General features: G+C 35.5%; 1 protein-coding gene across 1 annotated transcript in view; it reads left to right on the plus strand.

The window, feature by feature from the left end:
* Positions 1-23,598, plus strand: part of PLXNA2 (plexin A2) — a gene marked incomplete at both ends in the record, with an annotated part of 426,608 nt that overhangs the window by 211,930 nt on the left and 191,080 nt on the right. Inside the window, one exon of the mRNA XM_081322621.1 lies at positions 17,859-17,959. Coding sequence (XP_081178747.1) covers positions 17,859-17,959 — 101 coding nt within the window. The remainder of the gene's footprint in view (positions 1-17,858; positions 17,960-23,598) is intronic.

Raw genomic sequence — 23,598 nt, forward strand, 5'->3', positions numbered from 1 at the left:
GCAAATATAATCTATAAAATATTTTTTTACAAAAAGTTCAGATAATTATTGCCTCAAAGTTCACAAGGCTTGATTTCTCATTGTTGTTCCTAATATAAACATATTTGCTGGTGTAATTAAGATTTACCAGTACTTCATATCATGTGAAATACTGAGTTCAAAGCAATTATAAGGAGAATATGAATTATGAAGTTGTATTCCCAAAAGAGTTCTTTGGCAGTCTTTGATAACCCAAATTAGAGGGGATGCCTTGTTGACCCTCTAGAATTATTGAAATATAAATCATATTATCTTTTAAAATTAATCCAACTCTGTGAAGGTAGCATAAATATGCATGTTTAGTAACTGCCATAATGTCAATGTGCAGGTAATCATACAATTACTGTCATCTGTGTGAAATGTTGACCTTTAAGAACCAATGAATTAAATAATTGTCTTTGGGGGCTTCTTGGTCTTAATTCTGTAAGATCAGTCAAAGTCTGACAGATGCCTCTGTCCTCCCCCTCCCCAGTTTGAGGCCATCATTTTCTTGTGGATCAAAAATACATAAAACTGTCCTTCCATTGTGTGTTTTGCTAAAATTGGCATAGCTTTATGCCAATTACTGGTGGGACTGGCATCCAGAAAAACCTTAGTAACAGACACCAAAATAATGTTTTGATCCAAGTCAGTAATTGCCTTGCATGCCTTACAGGTGTGTGAATTTAAGTGTAGTTGTGAACTTTTCCATCTAGGTAAGCAGTGAGAAATGAAAAGAAGATGAAAGCTATAGTGGAACATGTTTGTAGTTGGCTAAGAATAATTGTGCTTATCCATTGTGCATTATATAATAATTTATAGTTTAGCTTGACCAAGTCAATTGTGGATTACTTAACAGATTAAAACTTGGGGCTTAGTGTCATGTGAAATCCCACAAATGAGTGAGGTAAGTAAACTAATGATTATATGGATGTATATTGAATTGTATTATTTTTTTCTTTTTTAAGAACTATGTATTAAAATCAGGTCTTACAAGTTTAAATCTATAGTTGTTTGTTGAATGGCAATGATGGCTAGTATGTAATTATGAACAAAAAAACCCATAATTTTGTCCCCTGTCATTTAGTACAATCCAGATTTGTCTCTTGTATTTATTTTCTCTAAATTCATACTGCACTAAGAACTTCAGTATGATGAGCTGTACTGTCTACATGCACGTAGTTGCTACACATTGATTTTCTTACTCCTACTGGTCTGTGTGTGTCTGTGTGTGTGTGTGGTGCATAGACAGAAAGATAGAATGTAGTACATATATTAAATGAACAAAAATATCACAGCAAAGTTCATCAACTTCCAGTTCTCACTCACTGAGTGATGGATAGCTTTAATTACACTGAATTACTCAGCATCTCCCCAGAACTCCCCAAAGTCATTAAAAATAGATTTTCTGTTTGAACTCCTTTCCCCACAACAGGCCTCCAAGGTGGCGTGCCACAGACAGGAAGGCTCATGTGTTGATTTCTAGTCAGAGAGGTCAGCTGCTTGTTTTGGTAGCAATCACTAAAGTGGGATTGGAGAAATAGGGCAGGGAGGTCCAGAATATCACCCAGACAGACACATCTACTTTTTATTTAATCCATTCTTTCTACTATAATAGCTTGTGGCTTTGGTGGTTATTCAAGAAGAAATGTGATTCTAAATGCAAGGGTTGTGGAATGTCCCTATGGACCTTGAAAAATAGAGCCAATCAGGCAATCAAGGAAAACTGTAATGAATCTTTATCATTTAATTACTGGGTAGGAAGTTCTGTAATTAGGGAAGTAAAAAGTGAGCCTCAAAGCTGTTATGTTAGCTAAATAAAAAAGGTTACTGTGGTCTTAAGAGTCTCTTAGAACAGTGAGAGGAAGAAATGCTACATTAATGCTGGCATTTTCATGTTTGTAACCGAGAATGTTAAATAGTATTCATTTTGAAATCGCCAAAAATGGAAAGAGAGTAAAACTCTAGCAAATCTTATTTTGCAAATGTTTTATGTTTTTGTTCTTTTCATTAGAACAAATTACCAAAATTGTTTGTTGCCAAAAAAAGTAATTATGCAATTTATGATCATAATAATGATGTGTTGAGGAAATGTTTTGAAAGACTGATAGGAACTTATCAGTTTTGGGAATTTGGATTTTGAAATCAACTGTGTTACCATAACATGCTGTTGCTAAATGTATGGCAGATACAGTTTTTAGGTAACGCAACTTCTTTTGCCTACTTAATTTAGTTTCACCAGTTATATCACAGGAGGTATCAGTTTTTGATAATTTGCAATCATACTGTTATCAGTATGATACAATAAAACATATAATGATGGTCCTCGTGGTTAAAGACGATATCTGACATTCTAAGAGCCAGGGTGGCACAGTGGTTAGAATGCAGCACTACAGGCTGGCTGACTGCCCATTCCAGGAATTCTATCCTGACTGGCTCAAAGTTGACTCAGCCTTCCGTCTTTCTGAGGTCGGTAAAATGAGGACCCTATTTGTTGGGGCTAATATATTGACTTTGTAAACCATTTAGAGAGGGCTGTAAAGCACTATCAAGCGGTATATAAGTCTGAATGCTATTGCTATTGGTTTTGCAAAACTTCAGATGCTGCAGCAGAGCATCAAAGTTGATTACATACCATTATCAATCTATAGAAGCAACCATGATAGATACTATAGTTTCCTGTTTCTTGCCCTAGGATACAGTTAGAACTGTTCAATGATTCAGATTTCAAAGGGAAAAGATGCTCAGGAGCATCTCGCAATACTCATTAGCAGCTCTTTAAAGAACTTGTGTCTTGTCCTGGCATTGCTGAGTTGCTGCTGTGCAAGCCTGGATAAAGGAACTGACAATAAGTACTATGTGAATGCTCACACAAGTTCCAAATCATCATTTCCCTCTTGAATCCAGGTTCAAATACTACTCAGTTTGCTTGTTTTTTTTTAATCACAGGACAGTTATGTCGCCTACTTGATATTGAGAACTGTCATAGGGGATATCTGAAAGAGGATTGTCTGTTTAAAGGAGTCATATATATGAAATATTATATTCTTTGATCTATTTTAAAGAGTGAGAAAGAACTGGAGTGTTTAAGTTACTGATTAACAGTTAAATGTGCATGGCAGACTGAATAGATGCCGACAGTAGCTGACCATTTTTACTCCTTATTTGAGATATATTTCTTTTTTAAATCATAGTACTTCTACATTTGTGATGCTCTATGTATAAATACATTTTGTATAAATCTGAGTCCTCTTTTTCTTTTTCAGTGATGTTTCATGGCTTTCTTAGTGATCTTTTCCCAGATTTATCAGTTATTGTAGCATTTCTCTCCTTAAGCTGGAGGAAGACTTAAGCTATCTTACTTACTGCAGTTTCAGTGGAAGCAGTCTGGAGCATTAACACTGATGAATGCAATAGAAATAGAAATGTAAGAAGTACAAAGTGATAAGAATTAAGATGAAGGTTCCATTATTTGTGGGAATCCTGCAGAAGCATTTGTCATCTGGACCTATGTGGCCTCTTTAGTTCCCTTTCTTTCATCCATTTGCAATTTCTAAGACTGGAGCTATCTAAGTAGCTTTTGTTCTCAGGATGCTATAGTGAAGGAAGAAGGCATCACTGATATTTTCTTTGGAAGAGGATATATTGGCTCTGATTTCAACTCTCTTTAAATCCATAGCCTTCTATCTTAGATCATCCATCAGGAAATAGCTATTCATTTTGTATATGTCAGTTCCATACATTGACATTCCAATACCTGGTTCCATTACTTTTTAACAGACATGTTATAATTCAGACATGCAGGCACTGAGCAGTGTCAACAGAGGGTTTTTCACTCTTTTGTATAAAGTTGGGAGCTCTTCGACTTTGCTGGAATATTCTGAAAAGAAATGTGAAAAATACATATACAGGAACTGTTTGGGAAAATATTGTAAGTCAAATCCAATAAGGAGTGTGTATGTGAGGGAGCCGTACAGTTGCCTATTCCATGACTGCAGCACAACATAATGATAAGACAAATTGTGCATTGATCCAGATTGCTAATTTGGTTTCATAAGATTCAAGGACAGATTTCACAGCAATAACATAAATTTATGAGGTTAAATTGGCTAACTAGAAATGACAGACCTTTTATGGGACTGGTGAAAGAACTGCTGGTAAAATAATTTGGTTATATAAACAAATCTCAGAGTCTTCCCACATGGAGAAGGTTTGCCTTTTCTTGCCATATTTAAAGTGCCAGTAGGAGATAACAGTGAGGCAGATGGCTGCCATGCTATTTTTGCAGAAAGGTGAAAACTCTGCCCTTTATTAATTGCCTTTCATTGTTGGAGACAATTCTTTGTCTTTTATCACCTGCAGCATAAAAATGGAGGTGGATGGAAGATGCATTCTTCCATTTATTTATTTTTCCCTCAGTGTCCCTGGGATTTGTCTTGTGACTGACACCTTGCATTCTCTTTCATTCTCTGTTGGAGAGCTAGAGAAACTCAGGCAGCAGCCGATAGAATAGTACCTTAATAAATCCATCAAGGCATAAGACTTCTTGCTCCTCCAGTCAGGAAACAATTCCCCAGTAAGGATATGAAAGGAATTCAAGTGATTATGTATTTTTAAGGCTTTAATCAGGATATCACTTGGAAAGGAATTATTCATAAAGCAACACTTACTACTTTTCTATCTTGGATTTGTGTAGATTTTGTTTTCTATTAACTATGGGTTATTTAATTTGCATCTATCTTGGTTCTCCAACCAACTTTCTTTCTCTTCAATCCCACCATTGCATCTGGCCACATAGCTCCCCTGAAAAAAGATGGCATCCAGTAATACAGCTAAATAGGAATAGCTTGTTTTTAAGAGATGAAAACATATGCAATATATTATTAATATATTAAAAATAACAGAAATCAATTTTCCACAACTATAAGTGAAACTGTACTTAGATTTTTATTCTAGGTTTTTATATGAATAAAAGTATTGTGGTTGGTCTGCAGGATGATAAAGTCTAACCTGAAAACAGAATAGTCAGACATACATGTGGTAAAATTTGCTTTCTAGCTATGCTCAACAAGGCAACCCATTTTGTCAATAGGCCATCCTCCAAGACAAGCATCTTCTTAATGCCATAGTTTTAAAATGTCAAATTCACACAATAGCCCCCAAAGTGTGAATATTCGTGGAATATGCAACATCAGTGAAATGTTTATTCTGGAATTCTAGTATATAATACTTTTTACAAAGTTTTATCATGTAAAAGGAATTACAGTTTTTAAGAGATAAATTTAATATATCATTCTTGGCTGTGATAGAAATGGTGCATCAGAAAATTTATTTTCCTGTCAATCCATATTCATCTGATTCAGTGCTAAGTGTATGTGTTTGTATGTATGTGCATTTGTTTGGCTTCAGCATTTCAATTAGGTGAGTCTGATAATGGCCGTTGCAGCAAAGAATTCATCATGTTGTGTTAAAGCTTCTGCATTCAAGGTCTCTGATCTAAAAACTAGCTAAATAGTGAAATAAGCACATATTTTAATGTATTAGTCACAATAACACTGATGCTGCTATTATTAGCTTACATGTTCTGTCCAAATGTACATGTTTGTATGTATATATTTTCCAACCCTTTTTTCTCTATGTTCTGTGTTTCATGTAATCTATGTAGAGTCTCTTAAGAAACTCATTAGACCCTCATCCGATATATTTATGACCTTTACTGCTTTACCATATCTCTCCATTTAACTCCTCTCCCTTAAAAAACATGTCTGCTGGATTTGAAAAAAAAAATATTACACTGGCCCAGGTTTTCTGAATTGGAGGGGTGGTGGAACAAGTAGGATTTAAACTCAGAAATTTTCAAAAGAATATAAAACAAAAAAGATAATCCCACCCCATCTCTAAACTATGCCTTCTGAGCAGGAACTCTGTTCTTGCACACATTTCTGCAAATGAAATACAACCCACCCCCCATGTAATATAGACCACAATTGAGCCCAACATTTCTGTTGCTAAGTGAGACATTTGTTAAGTGAGTTTTGTGCCATTTTACGACCTTTATTGCCACAGCTGTTAAGTGAATCACTGTAGTTAAATTAGTAACATGGTTGTTAAGTGAATCTGGCTTCCCCATTGACTTTGCTTGTCAGAAGGTTGTAGAAAGTGCTCCCATGACCCTGGGTCTCTGCAACCATAATAAATATGAACCAGATGCCAAGCATCTGAATTTTGATCATGTGGACCATGGGGATACTGCCACGGTCATAAGTGTGAAAAACAATCTCAAGTCACTTTTTTCAGTGCCATTGTAACTTTGAATGGTCACTAAATGAACAGTTGTAAATTGAGAATTACCTATACTGAGCTCTTAAAGGGGATATTCATGAAAGTTCTGCATAAAATCTGATGGTCTCACTCTGAGAATCAGTTCTGGATCTTCTGCAGACAGAAGAAGGAGAATCATGATTCAAATCGCCCTCCCTTTTCTCTGGAATTGCCACCTCCCGGCTCTGGAATTCCTGTCACTCAGCAACATTGTGCTTACTGACATCCTATGGTGTTTTAATTAAAGCAATTGTCCTGGGACACTGTGCAAGATGTGAATTTTTCTTTCTTCACAGAGAGGTAAAGCAAAAGCTGAGTCTGTCACATGAAATGTCTGCCAGAGGCCACAGAGGCTTTATAACTCTGGCTTTTTAATGTGATGAAGCACTTTGCAGTCCTGTCATGCCTTTCATCAAGGATCTCAAAGCACAATAAATTAGAACTTGCAATCTTAGCTGGAACATTAGGCACACAGCAACACTGGACAAAGCCACTTGACATAAGAGTTTATAGCCAAGATGGGGTTGGGCAAACTTTCACAGGGATGGAACGTAAAACTAATACTGAATTAATTAGCTACAGAAGCATTTCCTGGTTCCTTTCTTGGGGATACACTCAATTTTGTCTGTTTAACCCTGCATATCCAAAGGATAATCTCTTTCCGAGAGGTGTATCATGGAAGCGTATAGCTGTATGTAAAAATCCATGACTTTTAGAAACATCTACAGTTTCTATGATTCAATGACCCTTATCCAGATCTGATTATACAGATTATAAAATTCTTAGATGAATTTTACCTCAAAATAAAAGCAAGACATTATTTTGTTTTTGAATGTTTCCCTTGAAGATGGTTCATACACTTCTTTGGAATGGAGAGTAGTAACTGTATTTCATGAAGTGCATGTGCAGGAACAGATTTCTGCCATATTCAAAATCTTTATTGTGAGTCAGATCATATAGGTAAAGGTAAAGGTTCCCCCGCACATGCGTGCTAGTCGTTTCCAACTCTAGGGGCCGGTGCTCATCTCCGTTTCAAAGCCGAAGAGCCAGCGCTTGTCCGAGGACGTCTCCGTGGTCATGTGGCCGGCATGACTAGACGCCAAAGGCGCACAGAACGCTGTTACCTTCCCACCGTAGTGGTCCCTATTTTTCTACTTGCATTTTTACGTGCTTTCGAACTGCTAGGTTGGCAGAAGCTGGGACGAGTAACAGGTGCTCACTCTGTTACGCGGCACTCGGGATTCGACCCGCCAAACTGCCGACCTTCTGATCGACAAGCTCAGCGTCCTAACCCACTGAGCCACCGCGTCCCTTCTAGATCATACAGTATACCTGTAGGCATCTAACACAATAGGCTCATCCATGTAATCCGATCAACAAAAAAACAGTGTATCAGGTGGTGAGGGAAGCATATGGACCTAAAGTTCTTCCTCTGTCTCATTGGATATTGACATATCCTGATGGTAATCAGTTATAGGATTCCTGAGACTTTTATCTTCCTTCACAGAAAGCAGTTTAAGATTTATCTCTGTAAACAATCAAATATGAAAATGGATATTTTCAGGAATTTCTCCAGAGGATAGGCAAAACTGCATGTAGGGTGTGAGACCCCACTGCATGAGTGGGCTTTATAAATCACTGTAAAATCAACACCTGAAATTGTACCTAGGAACCAATTGGCAAATAACACAAGGACCACAGTATTAGCCTTATATGTGCCTAACATAGGTCACTGTATTCCAGACCACTTGTAACATAAAGTGCATTGTAGTATTCTGAATGGTAACGAGGACATGAATCATTCTAGTTAGGTTCTCCTGTACCAGATGAGACTTTAGTGCACCACATAACCTGGGCAAAAGCCTTTCTAGCCATGTCTTTCTTCTGCAGCCTGAGCAGTAGCCATGAGTGCAGAAGGACCCCAAATTGTAAATGGTTCCTGGGTGGGTTGTGTAAGCCTGCCAAATGATTTGTAGAGAAATACAATACACATCAGCTCTGGGTTCATCTTCAGCCTGCTCTTTTTAATACAGATCCTTACAGCATCCCAGGACTGGAATAAGATGCTGGCAATCACCCCACATAACCTGGAGTTGAAACGTAAAGCAGGCTATCCTCAGCATATTGATGAAGTCACAGCTCAAGCATTTAAATGAGAGGAAAGAAAGCCTGATTAAAACTTTCTCATTGTTAACTTCAGTTATGTATAGAGTACCTATCTAAACATATTTTGCCTTCAAAAACCATTCCTGGCATTAAAAAGTATGGCTTTGCTATACAAAGGGGAGCCCAGCATGTGCTCTCACTTCTTTTATTAGCACCATCTCCTAATATCAACATTGTTGTAGAAAGAGTTGAGTTCTTGTTGGGGTGTCCTCCATCGGAAGGAATATCCATCAAAGTATTTCTGAAAAGAATCCACTGGAGCAACATTCATTCTACCTGGTTTTGTTAGATTCTATTTGTTCCTGAAATCCATTGACAGATGTAACCTAGTATTTCCATTCCAGATACAAAATTTGATTGACAGTGGATGATATTAAGACAGAATTAGCACTTTCTATTTAAACATTGTGGCTTAGAAGCCAAAGAGAAAGAAAGAAAGTAAGTAAGTAAGTAAGAAAGAAAGAAAGAAAGAAAGAAAGAAAGAAAGAAAGAAAGAAAGAAAGAAAGAAAGAAAGAAAGAAAGAAAGAAAGAAAGAAAGAAAGAAAGAAAGAAAGAAAGAAAGCTTGTGCATCTTGCTTTGTAGAGAGGTTGAACAGAAGCTCACTTATTTGGATTAATTGTTTTTATGTATGATAACCCTGTAATTATCATTCTGAAATGTGTTCCTGCATGTGAAATGCCATATGAGAAAAAACCTCTGTGAAACTGATGATTGTCCATAGAACAAAATATATGATAATATTTGATTTAGACCAGTACAATTATGCAACAAAGATTCGAATCACAAAATGAATGAGTGCAAGAAACCAACAGAAAATAAAATTAAAATTAAAGAAAATACATGGTTACTAGTTGTTACATTGTTTTTAAAGGGGTAGAAAAAAACACATTTGAATTAGAAGCCTTCCCCATCTTAGTACTCATCATGATTTTCAGGTAGCATTGACCCAGCTGGCAGGGTCTCTTTAAAAAAAAAATCTGAGCACTAAAGGGAAAAAAAGGTGCAACTTGCCTGAAAGAATTTCTTGAAGATGTATTCATTGATTGATTGATTGTCATTCATTCATTTATTCATTTATTTGGGGTGGGTTTACAAATAACTCAAGGCAGCAAACAGATCCAACACACTTTTTGCCTCTCCTTTTGCCTGGGAGGTGGGTTGGGCTGAGAGAGAGAGTGACTAGCCCAAAATCACCCAGCTGGCTTTCATGGATAAGATGGAACTTGAACTCACAATCTCCCACTTTCTGGCTGGGTGCCTTAACCACTAGGCCACACTGGCTCTCACACATAGAAAATATGAAACATTTATTAGAAAGATCATCACAATCCATCAAATTGTTGGAATTTAATGGTACAGAATAGAGGAGGAATCTCCGGCTCTCCTGCCTGCACTCTATATGTATGTATACATTTGATGAATTTGACGAAGCTGCCACCCAACTCCAAACTGACTCTATCTTGCTACTATATTCTATATAAAGGGTTAAGTCTGGAATAACCAAAGGCCACTAACTTTAAAATATCCATTACCCTTGGTAATTTTCCCCAGTGTGATTTGGAAATTTGGGTTCCTTTTTGAAACCATTATTAGAAGATATAGATAGTATAAATTTTTGACTGTTCTTTGTGTCTCTCTCTCCACCACTTTCACCTATCTATTATTTTTTGTTGATGATGTGCTGATGCTTAATATAGCATTTTTCAGCTACATTTTTGCTAGCTGAAATGATGTGTTTGTTTATTCTGGTCTGGTCTGGTCTGAAAATAGAGATTATGAATGTGGTGAGTTCAAGCCGAACTGAAAATTACCCAGAATAATTTCCCAACAATGTGCAATAACAATTATTTTGAGATAAAATGGCAAAAACTCACTTGAAGTAAACTCAACTCCATATAGTTTTCATAGCAATAATATAGAAATTATTTGCCTTTTTTTAGTTTCCCCAAACGACTTTGTTTAGCCCACAGCTAAGGTGTCTCCTGCTAGTCTCCGTTCTAAGATCTCATCAAGTCTGACCTTCCTTAGCTTAGCTAAAACCTCTCTCTCTCTCTCTCTCTCTCTCTCTCTCTCTCTCTCTCTCTCTCTCTCTCTCTCTCTCTCTCTCTCTCTCTCTCTCCTTTCTTGCTGAAATGAACACTTAAGATGTCTCGTAACAAAAAATGCAAGATAAAACTTTAAAGTGAATGTTAAAATCATTTAAGTATTAAAAGCCTGGAAGAATAAGTGAATTTACCAATTTATTAAATATTAAGAAAGGCCAGAGGGAGTATGTTCCATAGTCAAAAATCAATTCAACAAAGGTATTCTTCACTCTGAACCTATCCTCTTCAGCCTCCACTCTCAATGCAACCTCCCTCATGAACCCTGACAAAAAATATTCCTAAACAAAAAATAGTCGTCTTTTTGTATCTGCCTTTTTCTAATATAGTATATATGGTATACAAGTATTTTCAGAAGTTGTAGTTAATGAATATGTAGTTTCAATGGGCTGTAATGATCACATAGATCCTAACTTGTGCTGTTGGGCTTCATATGTAAAAATATAGACATGTAGAAATGCTTCTCCAATTTTACAGCTTCGTTTATTTAGATTGCAAATGTTTATGTTTATTCATTAGTTAAGATCCAGGAAGTCCAATTGTTCCCAGATAAACTGGAATCAGATGATAGCTACTGATTAATTGATTACATTTCTAGACCACCCAGTAGAAAAAGCGAACTCAATGGTTTATGAAATAGATTTTTTTTAAAAAAAGTAAGCATAATATAGTCTAATATCAAAACTTATAAATAGGTCTAAAAATAAAATATAATAATAATAAAATGATTTTATTATAGTTTGAATTATTTAAATTTTATGTTCCATTCCTTTGTATATGATCCTGGGAATATAACTGAAAGACAATATAATTTATATCACATTAAGTAAATATACAAGTAATAGGGATGGGATGAGCAGAAAAATAAATGATTAAACTTATCTTTTAAAAGTAAAATAATGAGGGTAAAGTCACAAAAGGAAGCATCAAAATTGGAGAAATGGCAAAAGCAAATTAAAGCATGCAGTCATAGCAATTTGTAGCCATTTTGGTAAAAATTAAAATACATAAAAAATAAAGAGAAAATATTAAGACAAAGCAGTACCTACACTGGCAGACATAATACAAATGATATCTCATTAGATTTTTTTCCCCTTAGTTCTGCAACCTGTGTGATGCATAGGTATAAAAAGTATGGGGATACAGTAATACAATTTATAGATGAACAGGACAGAAGCTCAAATAACAAATTTAAAAAGCATACAAATTGAACCACTTAAATATTCAAATTCTAGAAAACTACAAGTGTTCCATAAATGTAATATGAAATGCTTTTATAAAGACAAATCAGCTCAGTTGAAACTCCAATTGCAGATTTTGATGCATAAGTTGTACTTGGACCTAAGGACCGTGACTAATTTAAAAATGTTGTAAAAGGTTAATTTAATGGGGAAATTTAGAAGAGCAATGCAATGATGAAAGATATTACAAAACCTGCATTTCAGGAGCCCAGTTGTTTACAAGAGCTACATGCCATAAAAATGCATCCATAGGTACCACTTAAAATTTCAGCGACACAGAAAATTCTGGTGGCATTGGCTAAAAGAAATGAATTAAATGAACAAAAACAAGAAGAAACAACTTAAAAGAATCTAAGAAATTTCTACAATGTAAGAAATCCAACAATTGATTTTAGCAAAGTCTGGCAAAGACTAGATAAGAATGTGTATGGACCCAGGAGATAAAAATAAAGCAATTCTAAGAGAATGTGCTAAGATGCCTTTTGTAGAACAAATCTTCAGTCAATTAACAGGAACAGACATATAGTTTTTTATAGATTGTAACGTACTGAATTTCCATAAATTCATTAATTTAGTAGTAAACTAATAAGGATACGTCAGGGCTTCCAAGCCCAATTCAAGGTGCTTTTTCTTGACCTTTCAAGACCTTCATGGCATGGGACTGGGTTATTTGAGGAACAGATAAGTTCCTCAAACTGTTTAAATTCAGTAGTAAAACAATTATATGGCCAGATTATTATTGGTGAGCTGATAGCTTCAGATATTATATAAAATATATCCTTTAAATAGATATCTTAGAAAATGAATATACCGAGTTCCCAGTGTAACAATATTGTTACACAGTTTGTTTTTTAAAAAAATAAGTCAGGATTTCTAGGAATAGCAAAGTTTAACTAAAACCTGGCAATCCTGACTTCAGGATTAAATAAAATATTACCTGAGATAATTATAGAAATTTTTAATCTATGATGAAATATTATTTAAATAACTGAAGGAATTACAAAACACAAAACAAAATAAGTTATATTCAGGTACAGCAGGGGTGTCAAACTGCCGGCCTGTGGGCCGGATGTGTCATGCCAAAACGGCACCCATCCCATTGCCGGCAATGGAAGAAAAGTTGTGATACATCATGACACGTCATGTGACATTGCGAGTTTGACATGCCTGAGGTAGAGAAATGTCAATAATTTTTCAGTGCACATGTTCCTCCACTATGTACTGTATAGAAAACAGCGGATGTGGAAAGTCTACGAACAGGAAATACACTTGCCAAAAAACACTGAGCAGCATAACTGGGAGATGTCAATAATAACTACTAAGATTTGAGTAATATCAACAAATGGTGTGTAGCTAGCTTATGATACTGATTCCCATAACTTAGCCAGGAAAATATAAAATAAATAGGGAAGGAGTAATTTGAAGAAGCTGATATTATTTCATGATATCTTTTTCACCAAACTCAAAAACAGAAGCTAAAATCATATTATTAAACAAGTAATATTTTTGAATTCTTGAGGGGATTCCAGAATATTAATAAGGATAGAACTAACCTTAATTTAGTTGGGGGCAGAGATAAGAATGTTCCATAAGACAGAGAAGGCCCACCTCCTTGGGGTCCCCAAATGTACTTCCCTTGACAGATGTGTCTCTCTTGCCAGATCTGTTCCTCAAATAACCCAGTCCCATGCCATGAAGGTCTTGAAAGGTCAAGAAAAAGCACCTTGAATTGGGCTTGGAAGCCCTGACGTATCCTTATTAGTTTACTACTAAATTAATTTACACTAACAGCCACAAGTTTTGGCACAGATCAAACAATAGCATCGTTTCCCTTAGGAAAGGATTTCACATTATATTTCATTCAACTTTGGCATAGCAGCAGGTCTCTCAGAATGTTATCGCTACACTTATTTATGACTTCATAACCACTGATTATTATTTTTTTTCTCTTCTCCTCTCCCTGGAAAAATCTGTTAAGTAGGACCCAGGAAATAAGAGAAAGAAGGGCCTTATTGGTTTCAAATGTAGAGAGGAACTGAGTTCTCACTGTATCAAAAGTATTTGGCATGAAAGTAGCCTTTGTTCTAGGATACACTGATTCCTTTCAGCTTCTGACTCTCCAGCTGCTGGGAGCAGGGCAGTGTTTTGACGGACTGAGCAAATGTAATGCAGTCAGTTGTTTTAATTCCCAGCCAGTTGCCGACATCACTCACAAGAATCGGGAGGAAAAAAATGGGGGGGGGGAAAGGAGACTGGATTCTTAGTTAGCTCAGCATAAAAACTCCATTCGGATGGCAGGGTAGAAAGTGAGCTGATTGCTGAATGTAACAGATACAGCAGGCAGCACTAATACATGTAGGAGAACTGGAGCAAGAATCAGACGTTTCTCTGCAATCTACTGGAGCATGAAGCCCCTTTTGTGGTGGTGGGGGAAGGAGTACATTTCCCCCTTCACTTTCATTTTAGCCCCAGGGAGCTCCTTTCTCTTTCAGTTCTTTCTTCTCCCCGCACTCCTCTTTTCTTTATTATAGTTGTATATATAATGCCAGAAGAAAACAAACACAAATCTTTCTACTGTAACGTAACCACAATATACATTCTCCCCTCCAGAACTTCATTTCTGCCTTGCATGTTTCAGATATTTTAACAAACTTACTACACTAGATTCTAGGGCAAACGTACACTTAATAACTTAGTTCTCAAACTAGATCGTTTTGCATTCACCTATGGGAACAAACTTAGCAGTAGGAGTAACATAATTGCAATAATGAAAGTAAGACATTTTTTAAAAAATTAAAGAAGACTAGAGATAGATGATTATAAGAAAAGTGTCTATTTGACTGCTAGGAAGTGCTTGATAGTACATAAGCAAGCAAGCAATACCTTGGAAGACTTAAGAAGGTGGATCTAGATTATATGGGATCCCAGAAACAAATAGGATCGATACTTGCAAGGAAAGATAGGAAATTTCATGGCATTGCATAAATGATTTTAATTGCTGAACTGTTTCTATTTTGAGGCAGTATGTAGATAAAATAATTTTTCAATTGTTTAACTCCATGATTGAAATGTATGTTCGTTCATATTTTCATTTCTCAAATATATACATTTCATAGTAATTTTTTATCTAGATATCCATGGCTTCCTAATCAAATTGGCCAAAATACTTCATAATATGTTGAGTGGATGGTCTGATTTCTGAGTAGCAGACTGCATTCATTGGTTTAATTTCAGAAGACTTTCTATCATACAATATATAGGTCAGGTTTCTGGTTGCATTTTTTCAAATCCTATAATATCCCTGAATACTGGGAACTTTACCAATCTATTTTCTGAAATCATGGAATGAGGTCTTCCTAAGAATGAGATGACACAGTATATTTTTCCTCCAGATGGTGTCAAATACCTTGTCATCTTCAGTCACACCCTTCTTTCTGATAATTCATGAGGTTGGGCATTTGGTAGAGCAGCTTTTTAATCTGAAACTCAGCCAGGAGAAGTACTGCTTGAGGCACTAACAAACAGGTTCCCCTTGCATAAGCCAAGAATTGATCCTTGATGTGTTCAGCTTGGACTGCTGGGCCATCTGTCAACACAGGCTGTACCTTGTTCTCTGGCCTTGCTAGATTACCCCATAATTGCTCAAAGTACCAACAGGCAGTAAGATGGAATCATTAATTTGTAACTGATCAGTTTTCACTACCCATTTTCTATCCTCTTCATTTTAACTTCCCTTTCTATTACATCTGTCTTATGTTAATACTTCTTTTTGCCAAGAAACAACACGCTATATAATAGCTTTAAATCTATAATAGCTTTAAATCTGTGGATTGTTCTGAAAGAGCCTATATTTTAGAGTTATTAATAGGCCAAGTATCCACAGGCAGTTATATGTATGTTTCTCATTGTGTATATCATCTGTGAAGTCAAGGGAGTCATCTGGATATGTATATGCATTTGGCTGCAATAGAGAATTCTGTTCAGCTATCACCCTGCATGGGTTTATCACATGTTTATAAGTAGCACTGTGGTTGCAATGGGTCGGACACGACTTCGCAACTAACAACAAAGTAGCACTGTGGAATATACAATTAAAATGTCATATATTTCTGCAGAGTCTATTATTGTTCATCTGTGTACTGATATGGATTTGAACTGCCTCTTAATATGTTCCACACCTCTGGAGTATTTTTTTTCCTAGGCTTTGCTGTTCCATAATCCGCTTTCAGCCAGAATGGTGAAAATTCAGCTCATAGTATGGTGTTAAATTAGAATCTTGTTAAATTTCAGTAGTGTGGCTATTGCTTTATATCAGAATATGAATGTCAGAGGGTTAATATCTGTCAATAAATGGAGAATCTCATGTGGTTTAGGAGTTCTGTTATTCTCCTATAATACTGATTCATGATGTAGTTTTCAACAAACCCTTTATTCTCAGCCATAATATAGTATTTCAGAGTTATGCAGGTTGCAATTATCCTGTTAAATTAATATACAATTAAAAGATGATATATTGATTGTCATTCTACAGTTTTGTTTTAATACTACATTCTGCTGTTAATTATTAGGAAACTGTAGAATTAAAAAAACAGAATATGTTTAGTACAAATTTGATTGTGCTACTTTCATAGTTCATGTAGAAACTATTTCTTAAAGTAAGAATTTGGCAATTGTTGCTACTGTTCACCATTTTCCACTTCCCATTATCAGGCTCATTTGGAGGAAAGATAAAGGAGAACTTTCAACTGCACCTCCAAGACTCTTTTGCATCTGTGCCAAACTGTGAGAGCTCTTTGAAATGCAACAAGAGAAGTGTTAGCAATGAAGCTAGGAAGGCTTTGTTTATTTAAAAAGTTTTTAAATAGTGATTTTGCTTGTACTCATGTTTGGTCTTGATTTTACCATTGCAATATTGAAGGTACCGGGTATGTTCTGTTTGTTGAATTGTTACTCTTGCTTTATTCTTGCTGCTAGGTTTTGTAGCATTTTAAAAAACATGATTAATATTTAAACTTGATTTATTTTGAACGACTTTTGACATATATCACTATTGAAAAAATGTATCTCTAAAACAACCTAAAGGAAGAAATCATTAGTTATTGTATGATTGACATAGAACTTCAACACTTCATGGGATTTCATTGTGCTTACCTGGTTTTAACACTCTTACATTGCTTATGGTATGATTTCACTAATGTTGGGGGGGGGAGTGTACATTTTCACTGAATATGTTTCATTTCAGCTCAGCAACAGAGCTTCATTGATCAAGCACATTGTTTAAAGGATGCTAATACTTTTGAAAAAGAAAAATTCCTAGCAATATGTAGAATGATCTGAGCATGAATTAAGAAGTGAATTGGCTAATGCAGTTCATACTAGGTTACATGACAACCAGTTCTCTATAGCTAGTCCAGTGGGGAATGTTTTTTCTCCTGACAACCACTCCTCCTAGGAATCTCTTCCCCTTTATTTACAGTTAAGGGACACATCAGCATCTCTTTCAATTGTGTTTAAGGTTAAATACAATGTCCTTCTAACAGGCATCTGAAACTTAGTTTGAATCTTGTCTCAAACACTAGCTTCAGACCTTGTGCTGAGCTTCACACAACATGTGTGAACATAGCCATTGCATAAAGTGACATTCTGATTAACCAGTGATATCAATACACTCCTTATCAAAGAATTGCATTTAGGTGGTGGCATTTTTTCCAGAGAGTAAGGGAGATATATGAAGAATGAACCATTCATTTCCAAAGCTGACCTCTGAAAAGATAACCACACTTAATGAGTCATTGTTATTATATCTTATCTACCTTTCTGTGTGCCATTTCTCTTGTCATTTCAGTAAAAACAGATAGAGATGAGGCAAATTATTTATCTTTCAGGCCCTATGAGTCTTAAATTAATATCAATGGGTCATTTTATATGGAAAAATTAGCAGAGTTAGGCCTGCTTTCTTAGTGTATTGCAATTACCTTAAATTTGCTTTATTTTTTGTCTCTCTCTAGGTGTCCCAGATTCCTGTTGAATCCTGTGAACAGTATACAACCTGTGGAGAATGTCTGAGTTCAGGAGACCCTCACTGTGGCTGGTGTGTTCTGCATCACATGTAAGTTCAGCATCAGCAAAAGATGGTTATCTCAAGATCAACCCTACACTTTTTAACTCATGCCACATGCATTCTGTTATTATTTAATAAAACCCTTTGAGTTCCTATAGGGATTTCTTAGCTCTGTGTATCACTGAACTTCAGCAAATGACTGTCTTGTGAAAGAAATATAAACACAGTTAAGATAATAAAGATAAAACAACTGACTTTAGGAATGGAAGCATAAATATACAACTCTTTTAATCGAGAGAAGTATACTATCATTTTAAAAGAACCTCTGAGCAGAATTAGTGTAATGCTGTTCGTAATGAGACGGGAGTTATGATGTATCATTTATCCTACTAAATAAAAGGGTAATGGAAGTGGATTTCCAACTATTAATTATATTTATATATAAAAATATTATATTTATATATAAAAATATAATTAATAGTTAGAAATCCACTTCCATTACCCTTTTATTTAGTAGGATAAATGATACATCATAACTCCCGTCTCATTACGAACAGCATTACACTAATATATATATATATATATATATATATATATATATATATGTATGTATGTATGTATGTATGTATGTATATGTATATGTATATGTATATGTATATGTATATGTATATGTATATGTATATGTATGTATGTATGTATATATATATATATATGTATATGTATATGTATATATATATATATATATATATATATGTATGTATGTATGTATGTATGTATGTATATATATATATATATATATATATATATATATATATATATATATATATATATATATATATATATATATATATATATATATATATATATATATATATATATATATATATATATATATATATATATATTTATATATTTATTTCAGGCTGAATTTGTAATTGCAGTTTCCTTCCTCATGCTTTGTTTTGTACTGTTTTCCACAAAGCAAGCTAATACACACACCTGCCAAGAGACTTTCTTGGCATCAGTCACTTCTTTTCAACTGTAGCTTAATAGAATCACTGCTTAAATACCCCTTAGAATTCCAGAAAGGCTAGATACTTCAGCCTCCTGTTTAAACCTTGTAAAGCTATGAAATTGCCCAGGCTTGCTAGCCTAAGTGTTCTCTCCCGAGCTTGATAATGTCTCTTAAGACAAAGGAAAAAGGTTTTCCAGGCAAGCCTTTAAGACGATCTGAGGAAGATGTGCCACTGAATTATTGAAGTGCTTAGCTCTTCTTTTTGCCTTCATGACCATGCTTCTTTAAGCAGAACAAGTCTCCAAAATCTAAAAGAGGGAGAGGTCTTACCTGAAGACTAAAGACCAAAGCATCTTATTTTTCACAGTGACCTAATAAAAGCTCAACAGAAAGAAAACCCAGCACATTTTTGTCCACCTTCTTTTTTTGTAACTCTTAAAGTATCAACATCTTTTTTGGTGAACATATTACAAAAAAGATGTTGAGACTTTGGAAAAAGTATAAAGAACAAGTAAGGTGATTGAGGGCCTGGAGACAAAAATATATGAACAACAGTTGCAGGAATTGGGTTTGGCTAGTCTAGAGAAAAGAGGGATTGGGAGTGGGGACATGATAGCAGTATTCCAATATTTGAGGGGCTGCCACAAAGAGGAGGGGCTCAACTTATTTTCCAAAGTACCTGAGGGCAGAAAACAATGGATGGAAACCAATCAAGGAGAGAAGCAACCTGGAATTAAGGAGAAACTTTCTAACAGTGAGAACAATTAACCAGTGGAAAAGCTTGCTCTCAGAAGTTGTAGGTGCTTCATCATTGGAGGTTTTTAACAAAAGACTGGACAGACATCTATCTGAAATGGTATAGGGTCTCCTCCTTGAGCAGGGAGTTGGACTAGAAGACCTCCAAGATCCCCTCCAGGTCTATTCTGATTGATAAGATTCAAAAGCTTATTAAAGAGTACATTGTAGTTTGCATGTTTGCTTAAGTGCCTCCCTGAGGAAAAGGTCTAGATTTTTAGAACTGAAATTTCTTGAGATTTTGCAATATTCCTGTTGCCAGGATTCTGTAAATATAAGACTATTTGGAAGTTCATAATTAGCAAGGATTTATCATATAAGGAGGAGCATGTGGCTCACATAGGACACTGAGTTGGAAACTAACAAGACTATGTTTGAGACCCATGTGCTGCCATGGGGTGGGGTGAGCTCTCGTCCTTCACTCCAGCTCCTGACAGGGGCATGAAAGGATCCCCCAAGTGGGCAACTCTGAGCAAAGGTGATGTCACAGGCTAATCTTTTCTACCCAGAAGCACCTCAATATTTCTGATACAAGTGCAAGGTGATCATATAATGACAAATATATTTTGTATTCTTCCTGATCGTATACTGTATATAATTATTATTTTTCTTTCCCAGTCATCTCAGCCATAGAGATATACAAGGGAATGTGTTTCTTCCTTTTCATACTATATAAAAAAATGCCTATTTTTGTAAACAAATTTGCACTCATGAAATGCTCTGTGATTTATTTTATTTCATTTTCATCTGACAGATCTTGCTTTAAAATGAAGAGCCCCCAGTTGTGCAGGGGGCTTTCATGTATTCCATCACAAACTGTAGATCCCTTCTGAGTGTTTCCAGAGCAGGACACTTTAAATATGCCTTCAGATTTGTTTTGAGCAAATAATCAGGAAAACTTGTGGTCCTAGTACAAAAAGGTTGCCATAAATAGTGTGATGAAAAAATTCAATGAGAAAGTCAATGAGATAAAGACTCCACCCAAGAACTCACAGTTTAGAGCAATCCTGCTTAAGTTATTTGCTTAAAGCACAATAATTCTTTTCCTTGGCAGCATTTATATTCTGGTAGTTATTCAAGTAGAGGAGGAAAGGGAATAGCTGTATCGTTTGCCAGATATTTCTGGGGCTGTTTGCAAAGAAAAAGTGGTTGGCGCCTCCCCTCCTTCCCCCAACTACCAAATGCTATTTCTAAGTCAAAAGCAAATGGATTTTTAGTAATAAAGATTCCTGTTTTTGTGATCTATTCTTGTCACCTCATCTGGAGGAAGTTTGTCATGGGAAGATTAAGATTCTTTGTTGAGCAGACAGCATGTCTACTAATGTAGATGTTTTATCTGAGCCTGAATCTAGCTGTGCCAAATGGAAGAGAGGGAAAACAGTAGAACTGGCTTTTGCGGTCTGCCTCCTTTTCATTAAATGCGGGCTCAGCAATAGGTGACAAACAAAATCTCAGCATATCAATTATACAAACAATTGTCAGAACTAATCCTTCCATTCTCCTTTCCCCATCCTCCAACCAGAATTAAAGAAGCTTCTTGGATGAAAAGCAAAATATCTTCATCTTCCTCAAGGGGAATAAAAAATAGTCCAGTATAGAAAAAGCACCTTTGAATTATGCAAACCATTGTTTCCAGAAAAATGTGCTAAGGGCTACATTGCAGTCTTCTTCATTGGACTTCAGTTCCCATGAGTTGTGCTAACTAGTGGTTAGGGGAAGAGGTCCAATATACCTGAAGGGCACTTGATTAGAGAAGATAATTCAAGTGGCATTCGGGATCTACCCAAAACTTTAGCATAGTCAATATAGATTTTGAGGTGGATTGCTGAAAAAGGAGGAACACTAGGACCCAGTGGACTCCTAAATAACCTGTTCCTGCAACACACTACAGAAAAATAATTTATCAAATGGGGAGAAGGCAACCCCATCTTTGCTATTATATTTTATATATTATTATATCTATTTTATCCTTAATCCAATACATTGATTTTATATTCATTTACTTTTAACATAATCACTTTTTCTAAAAATACAACAAAAATTTCCCTCTTCCCATGTTTCATTTTTTATTTATAAACACCAATAAATCTTCATCATTAAGTCCTGGTCATCAAAAGTCCATTAAGTGTTACCAAAAATCATAACATACATGTTTCAACCATGATCAAATAACCAAATTTTATATTCTTTTGCTTTTAACAATCTTGATTTTATTTAATTAAAATTAATTAATTTTAAATAATGTCCGAGCCCTTGATTTTTTTTATTTATCACTTTGTCTATTCTCAAAACTCCTTCAAAACATTAACAAGTCTCTCTTGTAAATCCAAAACAAACAGTTTATCCAAGTCATCTTTTTGCCTGTTTTTTATTTAATGTTTTAATTATTAAGACATAAGTTGGTAGTATTTATAAATCCAGTGTAATTGTTATGAGCCACAATTCAGAGTATAACTCTGACCTTGAATCTGATGTTGCTCCAGCTGAATCTGTGCTTCAGAATTGTCAGTCTCAGGAATTAGTAAGTTGGGACTGAATTGAGACTGATCAGTCACAGGCATCTCCTGTTCACTGGAGCAGTGAGGTGACAAGGCACAACTTCCAAGGCCCAGGTCTAGGTACGTAGAGAAGTAAGCAGAGCAATGTTCCTCAGTGACGTTTCTTGTGAAACAATGGGCAAAGCATGAATAACTGTAGCCAGCTGGTTGCAGACAGATTTAGTTAGCTCCTATGCTTGCATTCCTTGTTGGAAACAACTGTTTAGCTAACTAGCTCTTGAACTATGTTCCTACTTATTGTTTGTGATTCTTTACCCTTGGACTTGTTGACTACCTGTTTTGGCAATCTGTGACTTTTGGAAACATCTCAGGGCTATGCTATTGCTTCTTGGGTTGTATTTGACTCACTTCAGGTGAACATTCTTTACTAGGCATTTGAATTACATTCTTGTCTGTTGTTATCAGCCTAAACAGCAGTAAATATTCCTGCTTCTAAAGTACTTTGTGCAACAACCTTAGAATAGAACAGTACCATCTTGTTCCATATCATTCTTGTAACTTGTTTTTATATCTGCGTTCAAATCATTCTTAGGCTAAATTTTGTCCAGTGAAATCTGTTTCTCTTCTCTTTAAATCCCATTTTTATTGTAGGAGAGAATTTTCACAAACTTCTGCATGGATTGTTCCAAAATATCCTTGAAGTCTTTCACAAGAGTATTTTGTTCCACTCTTATTAGTTGGTCTCTTCTTCTTTAATTATAATTTTATTCTTTCTGGTTCCCTCTAGAATCCAACCTTCAAAATCACCTATGTTTTTCTCTAATCAACATTTTCCCATGAGTTTTGTTATAATTTCAATTTTTTTCATATTTTATTTAAAATTCAAAATAATCCATGAAAGATTCCTGTAATTAATTTCAAAATATTAATTCAACTTTGTCTGACCCTTTATCAATTTATACTTCTCCAAAATCAATGTTCTAATCACCCTTTTGCTGTTTATTCCAAAATAATCCTTTCAGTACCTAGAAACTTCTTTCAGAAAGGATGGAAGTGTGATAAGCCTTGCCTTTCCAAAGAATCTTAATATCCTAAAAGCAATTTAAAAAGCAATTTCCAAAAGTGATTAAGAGAGGAAATATGTGAATCTAGTGCTTGTTTGAAGACTCTGAACTGTGGTTGGGCAAGATGGTGGTCCCTCTGCTCCTACAGCTCTAAGCTTTCTAGAGACTGCTTTTTTTATAGAAGAGCAACTGAAATGATTAAAGACCTGGGGACTAAAACTGCAGTGTATGCCTCCCAGCATACACAAAGGACAGCACAGCAGGAGGCTGATGGTTCAGATCAGCAGAGGGGCTGGACAGCTCCTGACTGCTCAC

This window comes from Vipera berus, assembly GCF_964194415.1.
Source record: "Vipera berus genome assembly, chromosome: 3".
NCBI lineage: Eukaryota > Metazoa > Chordata > Lepidosauria > Squamata > Viperidae > Vipera > Vipera berus.